The 15,226-nt window shown below is 30.2% G+C and overlaps 2 protein-coding genes across 2 annotated transcripts; one reads left to right on the plus strand and one right to left on the minus strand.

The window, feature by feature from the left end:
- On the plus strand, positions 1-5,864 carry Gnf1 (germ line transcription factor 1). Its single transcript, XM_033328213.2, has 17 exons — positions 1-200; positions 345-476; positions 604-744; positions 1,327-1,371; positions 1,438-1,543; positions 1,630-2,045; positions 2,119-2,298; positions 2,368-2,772; positions 2,853-3,018; positions 3,101-3,316; positions 3,824-4,050; positions 4,121-4,455; positions 4,727-4,945; positions 5,021-5,194; positions 5,276-5,351; positions 5,433-5,615; positions 5,693-5,864. The coding sequence occupies exons 1-17, from the start codon at positions 192-194 to the stop codon at positions 5,819-5,821; spliced, it is 3,159 nt and encodes a 1,052-aa protein (XP_033184104.1). The 5' UTR covers positions 1-191; the 3' UTR covers positions 5,822-5,864.
- Positions 5,833-14,757, minus strand: LOC117153818 (angiotensin-converting enzyme-like). The gene is made up of 9 exons (XM_033328214.2): positions 14,593-14,757; positions 11,006-11,363; positions 10,192-10,510; positions 8,766-8,990; positions 7,455-7,818; positions 7,002-7,163; positions 6,504-6,758; positions 6,246-6,421; positions 5,833-6,099 (listed from the first exon to the last, which is right to left on the minus strand). The coding sequence occupies exons 1-9, from the start codon at positions 14,601-14,603 to the stop codon at positions 6,041-6,043; spliced, it is 1,929 nt and encodes a 642-aa protein (XP_033184105.2). The 5' UTR covers positions 14,604-14,757; the 3' UTR covers positions 5,833-6,040.
- Positions 14,758-15,226: the final 469 nt, after the last annotated feature.

A 15,226-nucleotide genomic window follows, 5' to 3' on the forward strand; every position in this document is an offset into this window, starting at 1 on the left:
TTACTGAAGTTCAAAATTATGATGCCAACATACCAATACTATAACAGCATGTATCGTAAAAGCATGCGTTGATGCGTCATTCATTAAATCAGTGTGCTTTTAATTATATTATCTGTTTATTTTTCTCGTATAAAATATCATTCGGTTGATCTAAATATTGCGTCTCTATCAAATTAAAGTACGTTTGAAACATGCCAAGGGTAAGTTTTGAAATTTTCTATTAAAAACTAATAATCGAGGTTAACTACATTTGTTTTCATCAGTATATCTACATTTTAGGATTACATACTTATTGAAATTAGAATTCAGGTTTTATAACTCAATATTTTGTTATTTCATTTTAGGATATACGATCCTATTTTCAAACTATTAAAACAAATTCCAATGTTGCTCCAGCGAAAGCTACCAAAAAACGAATTATTATTTCGTCTGACGAAGATGAGGACAAATCTCAATCGCCACGTAAACGGCCCAAGGTTTTAATATAATTGTTTATCGTAGTTTAAGTTATTAAAGTTTCAAATCTTGGTCATTACTTTTAAAATGGGGATATTGTGGTATTTGTGTCGATAAATATAATATAATATATTCTGGTTGTCATAGAAGACAAAGTTATTGGAGAAGAAAGCTATTAAATCTGATTCCAATGAAGATATTAAAATCATTTCTCCTGCTGATATGTTTGGTAAAAATCCAGTAAACAGACAAGAAGCAACTAAGATATCTAGACAGTCATTAAAGCAGGTAATACATATGGAAGACAATAAGAAAAGGATTCAAAATTTTTAGAACAAATAATACCTGTCAAATAAAGGAAAAGAGTTATAATAAATATAGGTCAAAAAATTATTTTCAATGTTACAATATAATTCTTTGTCTTGGTTAAAACAAGTAACTTGCTAAAATACTACATGAAAACAATAAATTATCTGTTCTGTCAGAAAGTAAAATATTTTACCAATGAAATAGTTAAAGTATGTCTAGAAATCTCTGAAAGAATACACAATTTCTAGTATAAAGTTGTCAAACATATATATGGAAGGAACAGGGTGTAGAAATCTTCTGTAATCAAACACTTATTTTATCATAATAAAATAATTCATTATTTTCATCCAGCATAATAGTTCTCAAAGCAAGCAGGTCATTTGTTTTAATTGAAATGAAAAGTTTTTATAACTGAAAATATTAATTTTTCCATTTACATTTATTAGGGCTTTTTTCTTCATTTTCCTAAAACTTCTGAATCCTTCTTCTTATCATCCTTTATAATATTTGAATGATAATATAAAGTAATTATATACATATTAATTTTATTAAATATTATAGAAAGCTGAAGAAGTACCTAAGATATCTAAAAAGTTACAAAAGAAGGTAATTTACAATATTTGAATAATGTTGCAAAGTGATTATATATACATATTTTATTAAATATTACAGGAGGCTGAAGGTCATAATGATGATGATTTTGAAGCTACCTTACGTCAGTTAGATACATCTGATATTGAGCAGAGATATTTAACAGAGAGAGAGAAAGTTAATGAAGGTATCAATTAATCAACAAGTTGTAATAAACAATATGCCAAACTTATTAACATATTGTGTTAATATACTAATTGTTTGTATTTATAGATACAAGTTTACATGAAAGCAGTATTGAAAATAAAGAAAAGACACCCATTAAAAATAAAGAGGATGTTAAAAAGAAAACAAGATCTGATAAAACAAATCAAGAAAAGGATAATAAAGAACATGAACCAAAGAATAAAAAACATTCTAATAATATTTTAGACGAGGACATTAAGCATAAGGGGTCTGAAAATAGTAGCAAATTTAAACATACAAAGAAATCTTCTAAAACTTCATCTGCTATTTCTAAGATGGAAGTAGAATATCTGAAAGAAAAAAGCGAAACTTCTCCCAAAAAGATAGACACTTCTGATGTATATGAGGAAAAGATTGAAAAGAAAAAACAAAATGCTGCAATGTATCAGCAATATCTTCAAAGAGGAGGAGCCAGAAATCCAGGCTCAAAAGAAATTCCTGTTGTATGTAATAAGTGAGCATTATCGCTTGTAGAAAAATTTAAAATATGTCTAAAAAAAAATGTCTAAATTTCAGGGTGCTGAACAGTGTCTAACAGGATTAAGTTTTGTAATAACTGGCGTTTTGGATTCTTTAGAAAGAGAAGAAGCTGAAGAACTTATTAAACAATATGGTGGACGAATTTTACACCAAATTTCAAAGAAGACTGACTATGTTATAGTAGGTGACCAAGCTGGTCCTGCAAAACTGTCAAAGGTAATATTGATTAACAATATATATTTAAATCTTATTTAGACATTATATTGTATATTATAAATTCTTTAGGCTACCAACTTAAACATAAAAAAAATATCAGAAGATGATTTGCTTGAGCTGATACGTACAAGGCCTGCAGGTCAAAGTGATAATGTAACACAACCTCGTACAAAATCAAAAGAAAGATCAAAGAGAAAATTTGCAGAATCTAGCGAAGAGTCAACACCAAAGAAGAAAAAAATTACTGTAAACGAGGAAACGAAAAAAGCAGCAAAAGTACATTCACCACATGAAACCGAAAGTAGTAAAAGAGAAATTGAGGACTCATTAAAACAAGAACTTTATAATAAGGATGAAAAAATAAAATCTTCAATTGAAAAGAAACAGAATGAATATAAAGAATCGCTTGTACAGGATAAAAAAGAAATAATTGATGTGAAAGATATAAAAATACAAATGAATACTTTGCAAGATGTAAGAAATAATAAATAAGTATAATAGTAATAATATTAGTCCTTTTTATCAGTTTTATATTGTCTAGATTTTTCTTTTAGATAAGTGGGAACATACCAGTGCAGGCATTGGTTGAAAAATATAGGCCAAAAACTATGAAACAAATTTTGGGGCAACAAGGGGACAAAAGTAATGCTAAGAAAATACACACTTGGTTAATGAATTGGCATAAAAATCAAAGTGGTCAAGTGAAACATACAAGACCTAGTAACTATTTTATTCTTCATGTGTAAAATATTTTTGGTATATGCTTAATACAATTTAAACCTTTACTAATTTTGTTTGTTAGGTCCTTGGGCAAAAGATGATAATGGAGCTTTTTTCAAAGCTGCTTTGTTATCTGGTCCTCCTGGAATTGGGAAAACCACAACTGTCCAAGTTGTCTGTAATGAATTAGGTTTTGATCTTATAGAATTTAATGCATCAGATACCAGAAGCAAAAAACTTCTGCAACAAGAAGTATCAGAACTTTTATCTAATACCACAATAAAAAATTATTTTAAAGGTATATCTATTTATTAACATATTTTCTAAGTTAGTTTGAAATAACTAATTAATTCTTATTAATCCGTATTTTACTAATTATACTAGTGAAAAAATGTAAATCTATAAATATTTTATTTCAACAAATAATTTAAAGCTTTAGACTACAAAATAGATGTTGACTGTTTAATTAAAAAAGTGATCTTTATTATATGGAATATAGAAATATCCTTATATATTTTAAATTACATGATGGTGTTCACAAAAATCTAATAAACAAATAATTGGTCTTCAGTGAATAATTATTTGAGATGTTTTTTTAGTGGAGAAAAGGATTATGGATTAGTTAATTTTAGTTATTATTGTATATATATTATTAGTATTTATTTCTTTCAATTCTTATAGAACGCATTTTTGTAAGTATAATTAATAAAATACACTACTAAAGTATAATTAAACGCGCTAAAAATATCAAGTTTTTAAATTTAAACAAAATTACATTGTTATTTTTAAATGCTCTATATTATAGATGTTAAAAGCAAACCATCATCGAAACACGTATTGTTAATGGATGAAGTAGATGGAATGGCTGGTAACGAGGATCGCGGTGGTCTACAGGAATTAATTACTTTGATCAAATCAACTGATGTACCTATTGTTTGTATTTGCAATGATCGAAATAATCCCAAAATGAGAACGCTTTCTAATTATACATTTGACCTTCGATTTCCAAAACCTAGATTGGAACAAATTAGGGTAAAACAATATTGAATTCAACTATGTTTAATGGTTATTCACATTATTTGACTTTTTTCTTTTCATGCAGGGTGCGATGAAATCTATGTGTTTTAAAGAAAATATTCAAATTTCGAATGAAGATCTCGATCGTTTAATTGAATCAACTAATCAGGATATTCGTCAAGTTATAAATCATTTGGCATTATTTGTTGGACAAACTGGTTCTCAGGAAAAAAATGAAAAGAAACATATAAATAAGGATTTGAGATTAGGTCCTTGGGATGTTGTAAAAAAAGTATTTTCCGTAGAAGAACATAAACATATGAGTATAAGTGACAAAAGTAACTTATTTTTCCATGATTACAATATAGCACCATTATTTGTACAAGAAAATTACTTGATGGTTATACCTCAAGTGCCAAAGTATGTATTTCAGTAAAATAATGTATTTATTCTTTTTTTCTTCTATATGTGCAAGGTGGATTACGTAATTTAGAGTCTGTTGTCTTACATACCAGAAATTATAAAAAGATACACAAGAAAATGAATTATATTATAAAAAGAATTAAATTCATTTAATAAGAAGTTGTTATCTATGGAATATTAAAAAAAATCAATATTAGTTAAATGCCTCATTCTTTATATTGATTTTAGCATTGTTTGTATTTAACGTTATTTTTATATTTTTATATAGAAATGAATTGTTAGGAAGGGTAGCAGAAAGTGCTGAAAGTATAGCATTAGGAGATGTAGTTGAAAAATCCATAAGAAGTAATAATGCTTGGTCTCTTTTACCAATACAAGCTTATTATTCTTCTGTAATACCTGGAACAGCAATGTCTGGTCACATTGGTGGTCAAATTAATTTTCCAGCTTGGCTTGGACGTAATTCAAAAACTGGTAAACTTAATCGGTAATGTCATAATTATTAGCTTTTTCATTTATTATTATATTTTGTATATGAAGTTTTTAATGATATGATTTATAGCTTAATGCAGGAAATCACTTTACATGCACGTTTGGCTACGGGTGCGAGTAAGGAGGCTATAAACTTGGACTACATTAGACCTCTTAGAAATACTATTCTCAGACCTTTAGCAGTTGGAGGTATTGAAAATGTAGATACAGCAATTGATGTTATGAACCACTATCATTTACTCAGGTTAATATTTCATTAAGATCAGTTATATAAAAATTAGAGTTTTTTGTAGTATTAAACTTTATTATTTTTTATTGTTAATAGAGAAGATCTAGATTCATTGGTAGAAATTTCTCTATGGCCTGGTGATCGTGATCCGTTTCAAATTATAGATAGTAAGGTATGTTATAAATTCCAGATAATTTTTAATCATTTTGACATAGTGATGTATAGAAAAGTATAATAAAAACTCATTTTATAGGTGAAAGCTGCTTTTACAAGAGCATATAATAAAAGTTCTGTGGCTCTACCTTATATAGTGAGTGGAACATCAAAGAAAAAAGTAACATCAAGTATACAAGAAGAAGGTTTCTTAGAAGAGGAGGAAGAAGAAATTGACTCTGATCAAAACGACGATAACCTTGATGCAGATAAGATGATTAAGGTTTATTGGAAAATAGTTTACATTATTGAAATTATATGTTTATTATGATATTATTTATTGATTAGAACGCATTTCAGGCAAAGAAAGCTGGTATAAACAAGAATACTGAATCAAAGGGTAAAAGTACTGATAAAACTGAGAAGAAAGACAAAAATAGTAGTGATAAGTCTAATAAACGTGGAAGAGGACGGGGGAAAGCAAAATAACACAAACATCGTAAAATTGGAATGTGATTTTTATTTGGAAAAAGTAAGAATTTACGATTTCGTAATGTACTTATTTATCACTGGATACTTACATATTTTTGTCTTTTATTCTGCAAGAAATAATGCCATAAACTATTATTTGATGCGTCTTTTATGTCAAAACGGAGAAATAATTTTTTTGGAGTATTCAATGAGATACTATTCAGAAGAATGTATTTTTTACTCTAATGCTTCAGTTGTTTCAACAGCTGCAAGTTCTGATCTGGTTTGTACACATTCTGGAGCAAATAAATTTTGATAAATTACTACACATTTTTGTATTGTTGTATTTGTGTAGTCGTGTATTTTGTGTAGTGTAGTTGTATTTAAATTGAATTGTATTGTATTATATATATGAATCATATTTTATTGTAAGAATACATACGTCTTGCTCTAGGTTTCCATCCAATATATTCATTAGTTTTCTTGTTTTCTTCTGTGAGCCAATCTGTCAGTGGTTTGAAGTATTCCAAGAGTCCAGCAGAGTCCATGTTTTTCTGGCCTGTAATTTTTTCCATTGCATCTTGCCAAGGTTTCGAGGCTCCCAGTTCCAACATGGACCTATATTCCAATAATAAATTTCCATAAATTCTAAGTCATTTTATATCAAGTGAATTATAAAATTGGAAAAGTGGAAACTTACTTTAATAAGTTTCCTGCTGCTTTGTTATTATAAATATCACATTCATGTAGTAGTTTTGAATTTGGATTTTGTGGATCGTATTGTTTTGCTTCTGTACAAAGTGCTTTATGGAATTGGAATTGCACCACAAAGCTTACGAAATATCTCAAATACTCAACATCTGCTATTATATGATATTTCGCACCAGGGTCAAAATCATCTTCTGATCGATCCACTGGTGGTTCAATACCTTGAAATTCTTCAGCAAGATCCCACCTAATTATTAATAATTAAAAATTTATGAATTACAAGTTAAAAAGAATACATCAGCATTATAAAATCGTTGTATATCAAAGGAGATATATGATAAATTAAATTTAATAATTACATTAATCTATAATAATTAAATTATTTTAGTCAATAGAAATTGCAATTTTTCGTTTGTCTCTTTCTCTTCGTAATCTCTCCAAATTTTAATTATTGTAATTTATATATTAATAACTCAGAGACAGTACTAACCAGTTACAATTATAATTATCTGGTGTGACTCGTCCCTGGAATACATTCCAGCGCCATTTGTCCATCATATATGCAAATGGTAAGAAGACAATTTTTTCAAGGCCTTTCAGGAAAAGGTGATTGATATTGGTCTCCATGTCGGTTGAATCATCATCCAATAATCTAAGATATAATAAAATGTATTTCCATTATAAAATATTCAGTTTTTAATTATCAAATTTTTATATTTTCATACACTATGATACAAGGAATTAATTTATATAAAGATTACGTCCCTACTAAAAAAATTGCACATATATGTAGTTGCATTAATACCTTATTAAATTAAATGTATACAAATTATTTCAGTATTTGAATTCATTATATACACTTTATAGATGGACTAATCAAAGTTTGAAGTTCAAAATATATAAATTAATATTTTGTAAAGTATGTATAATTAATATCATTTACTTAATGGTTTTCAGGTGACTCGGTGTAGATGCGCTAAGCGATATAACGTCGCCGACAGCTTCATGGAATCCAGGATTCGCACCCTCCTTGAAAATGTTGGGTTGATTTTTGTATTGCAAAAAATATTCCACGTGACCCATCTCGTGATGCGCGGTCAACAGATCTTCCATGTTAACTCTGGTACACTGTTTAATTCTAAAGTCCTTGCCATCATAGAAGTCCCAAGCGCTCGCGTGACAGATCAGTTCGCGATCCTTTGGCTTTTCTAATATCGATCGTTCCCAGAACAGATCTGGCATTGCGGTGAGATTGATTGAGGTGAAGAAATCTTCAGCAACACGGAAAATAGTTGTTGCGTTGTATCCTGAGGACGATTATATAAAGAATACAGGAATCTATCTGTAAGTTTGACTTCTAACTTCTTAGCTTGATACATTGATCAACATAATGAAAAAAATCTCGTATTTGAAGAAAAATTGTATATCAAAAACTGAAAAGATACGTTAGATTTAATAACATTGAATTTATATGAAATGTTGATATAGTAGCTTTTACATACTGGAAGTAATTTCTAAATATTATTATTTTTTAATTATCAAATGATCTCTAAATATTTTAAGGCATATGTTATCGATTGATATATCTATTAGTATTTCAGACGTATATTATACTTATAATTAAAAATATACTATACTATAGTTTCCTATTTTACAAATATTTTTTGTATATTACTATTTATGCATATTAGTATTTACCATTATTCTGATCATCATACGAGAAGTTCTTTTTTAAACATATTGTCTATTAATCTTTTAAGGATTTTAATCCTCTATAATAATTAATATTATTGTATTCTTTATATCCTACATCGACATAATATTCCTCCTGTGTTGTTAATATTGGTGGATTTTCTCCACTTAATTTAATCTCTACATATTGACTACAAAATCGAAATATAAAAATAAATTAGCGACCTTTGAACAACTCGTCAGAATTATAAAGTAAACATTTCAAAATGTTTCAAATAATTTTGTACTATCAGGATCAGAGATTTTATATCTAAATGTAAAATTTACAGACATAATATAAACACCAGCATAATGTACGCCGGGCAACGAAACGAATGCATATAAATTAGAATATAGCACAATAGATTCGTTTATACATTCATAATTAATATGAAATTACAGATTCTAACGTTATAGAGAGTGAGTTATACAATTTCTGTTGCCAATTTTTTCTTTACGAAATAAATTCTACTATATGTATGTATATGTACGTTATTAATTGACGTCTAAATGCTAATCAAACCTTGTTTAATCATTGCATTGGTGACATCTGGCATTTGTTTTCCCGGATATGGAATAGCGAACTCTGCGACGTTCGCCCAAGTTTGCGCCCACATATTGCCCAATAAATGTGCTGGGATGGGGCCATCTTTCGAAACGATATCCTCACCGTATTTTTTCCGAAGTTCTCGGCGAACGTATGCGTGCAATTGCAAATAGAGAGGTTTCAGTTGTTGCCAGAGTGCCTCTGAAAATATTTTATTACAAATGAATGTAGCATTTCAGTAATATTTATTCGGACTTATGTTGAGAATTAGATGTTAAACAGTGTCACTGAAACATTTTTGAACTTCTATTTTCATAAGTATTATTGAAGTCAAAGAAAAAATATTTTCGTTTTGGAAGCAAGATGATTATTAAGCTAGTAAGCGTTTCAATAAAATAAAATGTTATATGTATTATGTATATTTACATAAATACATTTAGATAGTTTATCAGATACTTGGTAATAGAAATTTCACGTCTCATATGTTGATGCAAGGACCATTTATGACTTTACAGTTTCTTCAAATAGGATGGAAATAGTTGTTGGTTTCATCATTGGAAGTCTAATATTCAGTGACAATTAGAATTTATTTTCTTTTGTCTTCGATTTTTAAGCACACAATACTTTTCGTAGAGATATATTAATTTTACTTTTGATAATATTGTCTTTTAACGACAAGGATTGAATTTAACGAGAGAAGTATATTTCCTTGAAAAATATAATGTATTGTATTAAAATTAAGAAAGAAATATTAATTTTAACAATCACGTTATGTAACGAAAATATTAATTCATCACAGTTCATATATCGATGCATGAGACGCGATACGTATTTCGTTTCTGAATATTTTCTAACTCATTAAGTATTTATGTTAAGGACTAGATACTTTTTTTTCATCTTTTTCTGTTTGAACAATTTCGAAACGATTACTAAACATTCTCCTGTAAACTTTCTACGCTTCTTACGAGATATTTGTATTTTCCCGCAATAAAGTGTTTATAGAATATTTATAAAACATCATTCCACGTTTCACTTGTCATTATCGACAGAAATATTTATATTTTAATTAAAACTTGCTAGAAATATTTCTTACAAAAGTCGCTACTTCTGTAAATGAATCTTTTATGAGATATTAATTATAGTAGAAATGTTTCTAACGATAAATTTATGAGAGAGTCGTTTAGAGCTGTATATTTCTCTTAATATTAAAAAGATATTAAATCTCCTTTAAATTTTTATCAAATTATAGTTTAAATTATAATATTATCTGCTGTTATTTCCTATTTTTGTTCCAACTTTTTAATGAAATTGTAGATCTATGGCTTATGCGATATTTATTTCTTATTTTCTCTTGTAGAATACGCTGTATTACTGATATATCATCTCTCAATGTTTAACTTACCAATTTGCTCGGGGAAGTCATCAGCCTCGTAATCCTTCAGCCAGTAAGCCGCGTTGTCGGAATAATTGTTTAATGTAGCAGCCAAGTTGCTCAGTTCAACGTATCTTTCATACAATGGTTTCATCTTTTCGCCAGTTGCTTTCCTCCATTCGACCCAAATGTACTTCAATTCCTCCGGATCGTGGCTCTTCATCAGAATCTCCGTGAGCTCCGGTTCCAAAGCGAGATCGCATTTACTTCGGTTCTTGTAATCGCAGATTTTCGCGGTGCTATAGATGTTCTCCATGTCACTTACAATTTTCTCGTATTCTTGGTAGCTCTGTAGCAAACGTTCGATCGATTATCATCCAGCACTTTTCATCTCCGGTTTCCTCGGCTGTACGTACAGCGGCTCTCGAATATATCCCAACGCTCACAGAAATTTCTTATACAAAACATTTTGAAATTTCGCTGATATTGCGACGAGAAGCGACTATCGTCTTTATATTGGTAGAATTTCGAACGAATCTTTGCAAATCTTCGCAACGATCACCAACGATAGTATTAATTTAAACAATTTAAATTTAATGAGATAATTTTTAGTACTAATTACATCTTCAAGACCATTATTCACGCGGTATACTAATTTTTGTATCAAATATATGTTCGCAATAAATGTCTTGTAACTTCTATACACATTTTCTGATCGATTTCAAATTTTACCAATGTGATCACGATAATCGTACAATTTTGTGTAGCGAGCGTTTAAATACTTTCGTGAGCCAGTGTACTTGAAAGTCAATATGCTGTAGCTTGATAATAATTGAATCGTTACATCTTCGGGAAGCGCTGAACGTCCTAAAACGCTGAACTTCTTGAATTGCCGTCTGACATTTGGGTCCTTAATGTCGCTCCAAGGATACTCGTTCACTTTCTTCCAGGCGGATTTGAAGTACTGTGCCGCTTCTGTGGACGTGTTCAGTTTGTTTGCTAAATTTTCTGAAGTCAAATTCGACGCGTAGTCCCAATCGGCCAGCGTATACTTGTTGCTCCATTGCGCGTGTTCGTTGTTGATCTTTTCGAGAAATTGTTTGGCCTTTAGCAGATCTGCTTCCGAATCTACTGCAACGTTGTCGACATCCTGGGACGTTGGTATGCCCAGTGCCAGCGTCATCAGGGCTGCCACTAATAGTCTGCGAATTTTTACATAAATTTCGTAACGTTCGATAGATATTTTAATGAACGTTTCAATAAATAATTTGTGAATGTCGAAAATCTAAAGATAGGATTTTTCTAAATCTAACAGCAGATCTTTTCTGAATCTAACAACAGAGTGGGACGTTATAAAATTATGAAATATTTGAGCCAAGTACTCGAAGGCTCGTCAGTCCTGGTGTAATTTTTACATTTTTATATTTCAATTTAGCCCTCGTTTTCGCAAATATAAAATTCTGATTTTTAATATTCTTGGGAAATCATTAACTTCATGCTAAAGTGAGAAATTATATAATAAATGTAGCGATAGAAGTAGTTTCATATTTTGATCGAAACTTGTGGCAGGATTTACATAGAAAAATGAAATATTAAACTGTTTTAATTTCTCAAATCTCTCCGTACCTTTTGACTTGTCCTTGTATTTCCTCACAACGTAATTATGAAAATTTTACGCCTAAAACTAATAATATTATCTCTAATCCAAACATACGTCGACAGAAGAGAAGGAGACAGAAAAACACGTCTAAGACGTTTCACTATAAATTGATCATTTAGGAACGTTGTTATCTATTTTTCTCGTTTTATACTCGGCCATGTGCGACGTTAGATTCTCAAATAGCGACGAGGTCGAGGATAGTCGTTTGGTTCAACGATTTGAAAGTCTACATCGTCGAAGAACTCGTTAGAATATTTTTCATTTGGTTCGTCCGTATCCTTCTAACGAATTGCCACATTGTTGCATTCCTATCGTGCATTGAAACGATCGAAAACGGATCATGGTCCAAAGAGTATGTAGAAATCGTCCTTCGAGATATCATTATAGTGAAATTTTATGACTAGTATCCGAAGGCCTTTAACGAGTTCGAAATACGTTTTACATTTACTGATATACAACAAATACTCTAACTCGTACAGTAGGATACATCGTCTGTATTATATAAAACATTTTGAAATATCCTTAATAGATTCGTATTTAGCTTAGATCGATAGCTTTCGTATCTTTATGAATATAACTAATAAAAAAAAAAAAAAAGAAAAAAAAGATCGAATCGAAATAGAAATTTGTTTCATTTACGAAATATTATAACAAATATTTTGCTTTGGATATTTCATACATATTTGCATATTATATGCGTTCTCTGCGCTTTTGCATCTTCGAACTTCTCATAAACGCATAAAAATCCGCAGTCTGATCGCTAGCATCGAGAATGAGACACGACTATTACGATTATGTAGCTGGCCCTAATAGTTTTAAAAGATATACATTCGAGTGTAATATGCAAAGTAAGGTAAAAGAATTGAATGAAATTGAATGGGAAACTTGGTAAAAAAGATATACTGTAGGATATTTATTTTACACACATATATAGGCGATAAGTAACGAGTTCTGATAGTATAGTACATTCATGAGAGTAAGCGCGTTAAATTATAATATCGCGTGGCCATAGTGCTTTAATCATCCGCGGTCTTTGTATTTTTCAATCGACTAAAATAAGATAACTGCTCCTAACAACCAACCGTGTAATGTTACAACGCGATAGGAATAAAGGAATAAATCTTCTAACAAATCTGTTCTTTATTTAAAAGTACGTAAGCAAACGAGTCTAACTAAATTTATCACTGTTACAGACAGATTCATGAGGATTCGTGAGAATTCTAATGTTTGGATTGACTGGTCACGTAAAGGAAAATGTTATAATCCAAGTTGGTCGTTGTACAATCGGATTAATATTATTAGCGAAACTCTACAAGTCACAAATTACAAGTTATTAGCGGTAACAAATACCTTTGCGTAACAGTAGGAAGTTTGGTAAAACGAAACAAATGAAACTTTGCTTTATTTTATCGTAAAGTTAATTTTATAAATTATAATAAGATACAAATCTACCTATTCGATGTAAAATTATGAAATGGTAAAAGAGAAGTCTGTGACCTGTAACTTGTAACTTTTCAATTTACTAATAGCTACTACGATCAAAATTACTAATATCGATAATTGTATCAAAAGTTTCGTACTTTGTATTTATTGCGCGATAGTTTTCAAATTTATAGAAATACTATGCTTGATAGTTTAATTAGACAAGTGCAATAGTTTCGTTCATATCTGTGTCCGTTTAAACAAATTAACAGGATGTAATTACATTTCTATTTGATCGTGAAGCCAACGATAAAAGACAACACGCGTTGGAATCTATTGAAACTTGATCGTTCCTCTATAAATGCTTATCAGATTCTATTAATTTTGCTCAAAAATGTTTATAACATATCTCGAGCTTTGCTTCTATCCGTGAATATTAAAAAATTAGATTTATCCATGTTCAATAATAATAAAGTACAATAATGTAAAGAGATATATGAAACGAATATAAAATCAAATTTGATATTTACACAGCTTAAATGTAACTGATAAAAATGTTTCCATAAAATACACGTATTTTTTGATGAATATTGTATACGTGAAATTTCCTAGTTGAAACATGAATTTCATTATACTATTACGAAACAAAATATCTCCAAAAGTAAATAAATATTACATAATCCTATACAATAATCTATCTCACTCATTAATTTGTTATTAACTTAAAATTACTACAGGTATTAATTCTGAAGCAAATTCCACGATACTAAATATCATCTAATTTCATAGCAATCTAACATACGCATTAAATGTGGTTTACTCTACTTTCTCGAGACTGAATTTGTTCAATTTTTTTGCTACATACATCAGATATTCGTATATCAAATTTTCCATACCACTTACAAATTTCGCTTTTCCTTAAATACGTACGTCTAAATTAATCTAACTCGTGCACGTTGCTCGCGTCGTTTTGCATTTCCATTTAATAGAAGAAAATATTGTTTCAAAATCAAATTACAATTGCTGCAGCGAGCAGGAAAAAGAAAGAGAAATAGCAGTGCGTTCTGATCGTACACCATATCATTTCGTATCACGTCGACAACTGCATAATCTGATAATTATGAAAAGTTCGATCACGATACGATTGGATTTTCGTTACGAAACGTAGATAGCGAGCAAACGTCTGTTATGTATTTACCAGTGTTGTAACGAACTACAGGAAAATAGCGAATACTTGTTGATGGCTGGTCGAAAATCCAATAACAGTTGCTAGAACCGTCCAAGTTGGAGTTTAAGCGATCGAACGATCATTTTGTCTTTGGCTTGTACGAAATATAGCAGATACTCACGGGCGCAGCATTTCCTTTCGTAGCTCGCGTTGAAGTTGGATGAATCAACGGAACAGTTGACCGACGATTACGTTCGATTAAGGAGCAACTTTCACGAGTCTAACAAAATCCCCGTTGCCTTGTGTAACACTCTCTGGCGAACACACATCGAATGATGTCGAACCACGAGATACGCCAACTTTTATGCACCGTCCCCACTCTCTGCCGGTGTAATGTTTTCCTCACTATGAACAAACGCGACATTATTCGCGGCGGACCTGTTCTGCTAATATTGACGGACCCATCGTCTTACATTGTAATGGGAATTTTACTCTCGATCCTTCTTTTCGGCTTTTATTATAGAGCAGTTACTTTCAATGTACTGTATGTCGATTCCGTGATCTGCTACACGTTGCAAGATTTGTTTATCTTCATTAGATCGATTCTCTGTCCATGAGAGAGTAGAGTAGCCTGGCTGATGAAGGCTTTGAGCGATGTACTTTTTTGCTCGCAAATGGTCGTACTTAGAAACATAGGAAATTTACTTCGCGGATATTATAGTTTCTTGCGTTTTAATATTATCTCTATCCTCGATCTACATTGAAACATTTCGAATGCATAGCTAAAATAATAATAATGTATTTATTTGTATTTT

This window comes from Bombus vancouverensis, chromosome 3, assembly GCF_051014615.1.
Source record: "Bombus vancouverensis nearcticus chromosome 3, iyBomVanc1_principal, whole genome shotgun sequence".
Lineage (NCBI taxonomy): Eukaryota > Metazoa > Arthropoda > Insecta > Hymenoptera > Apidae > Bombus > Bombus vancouverensis.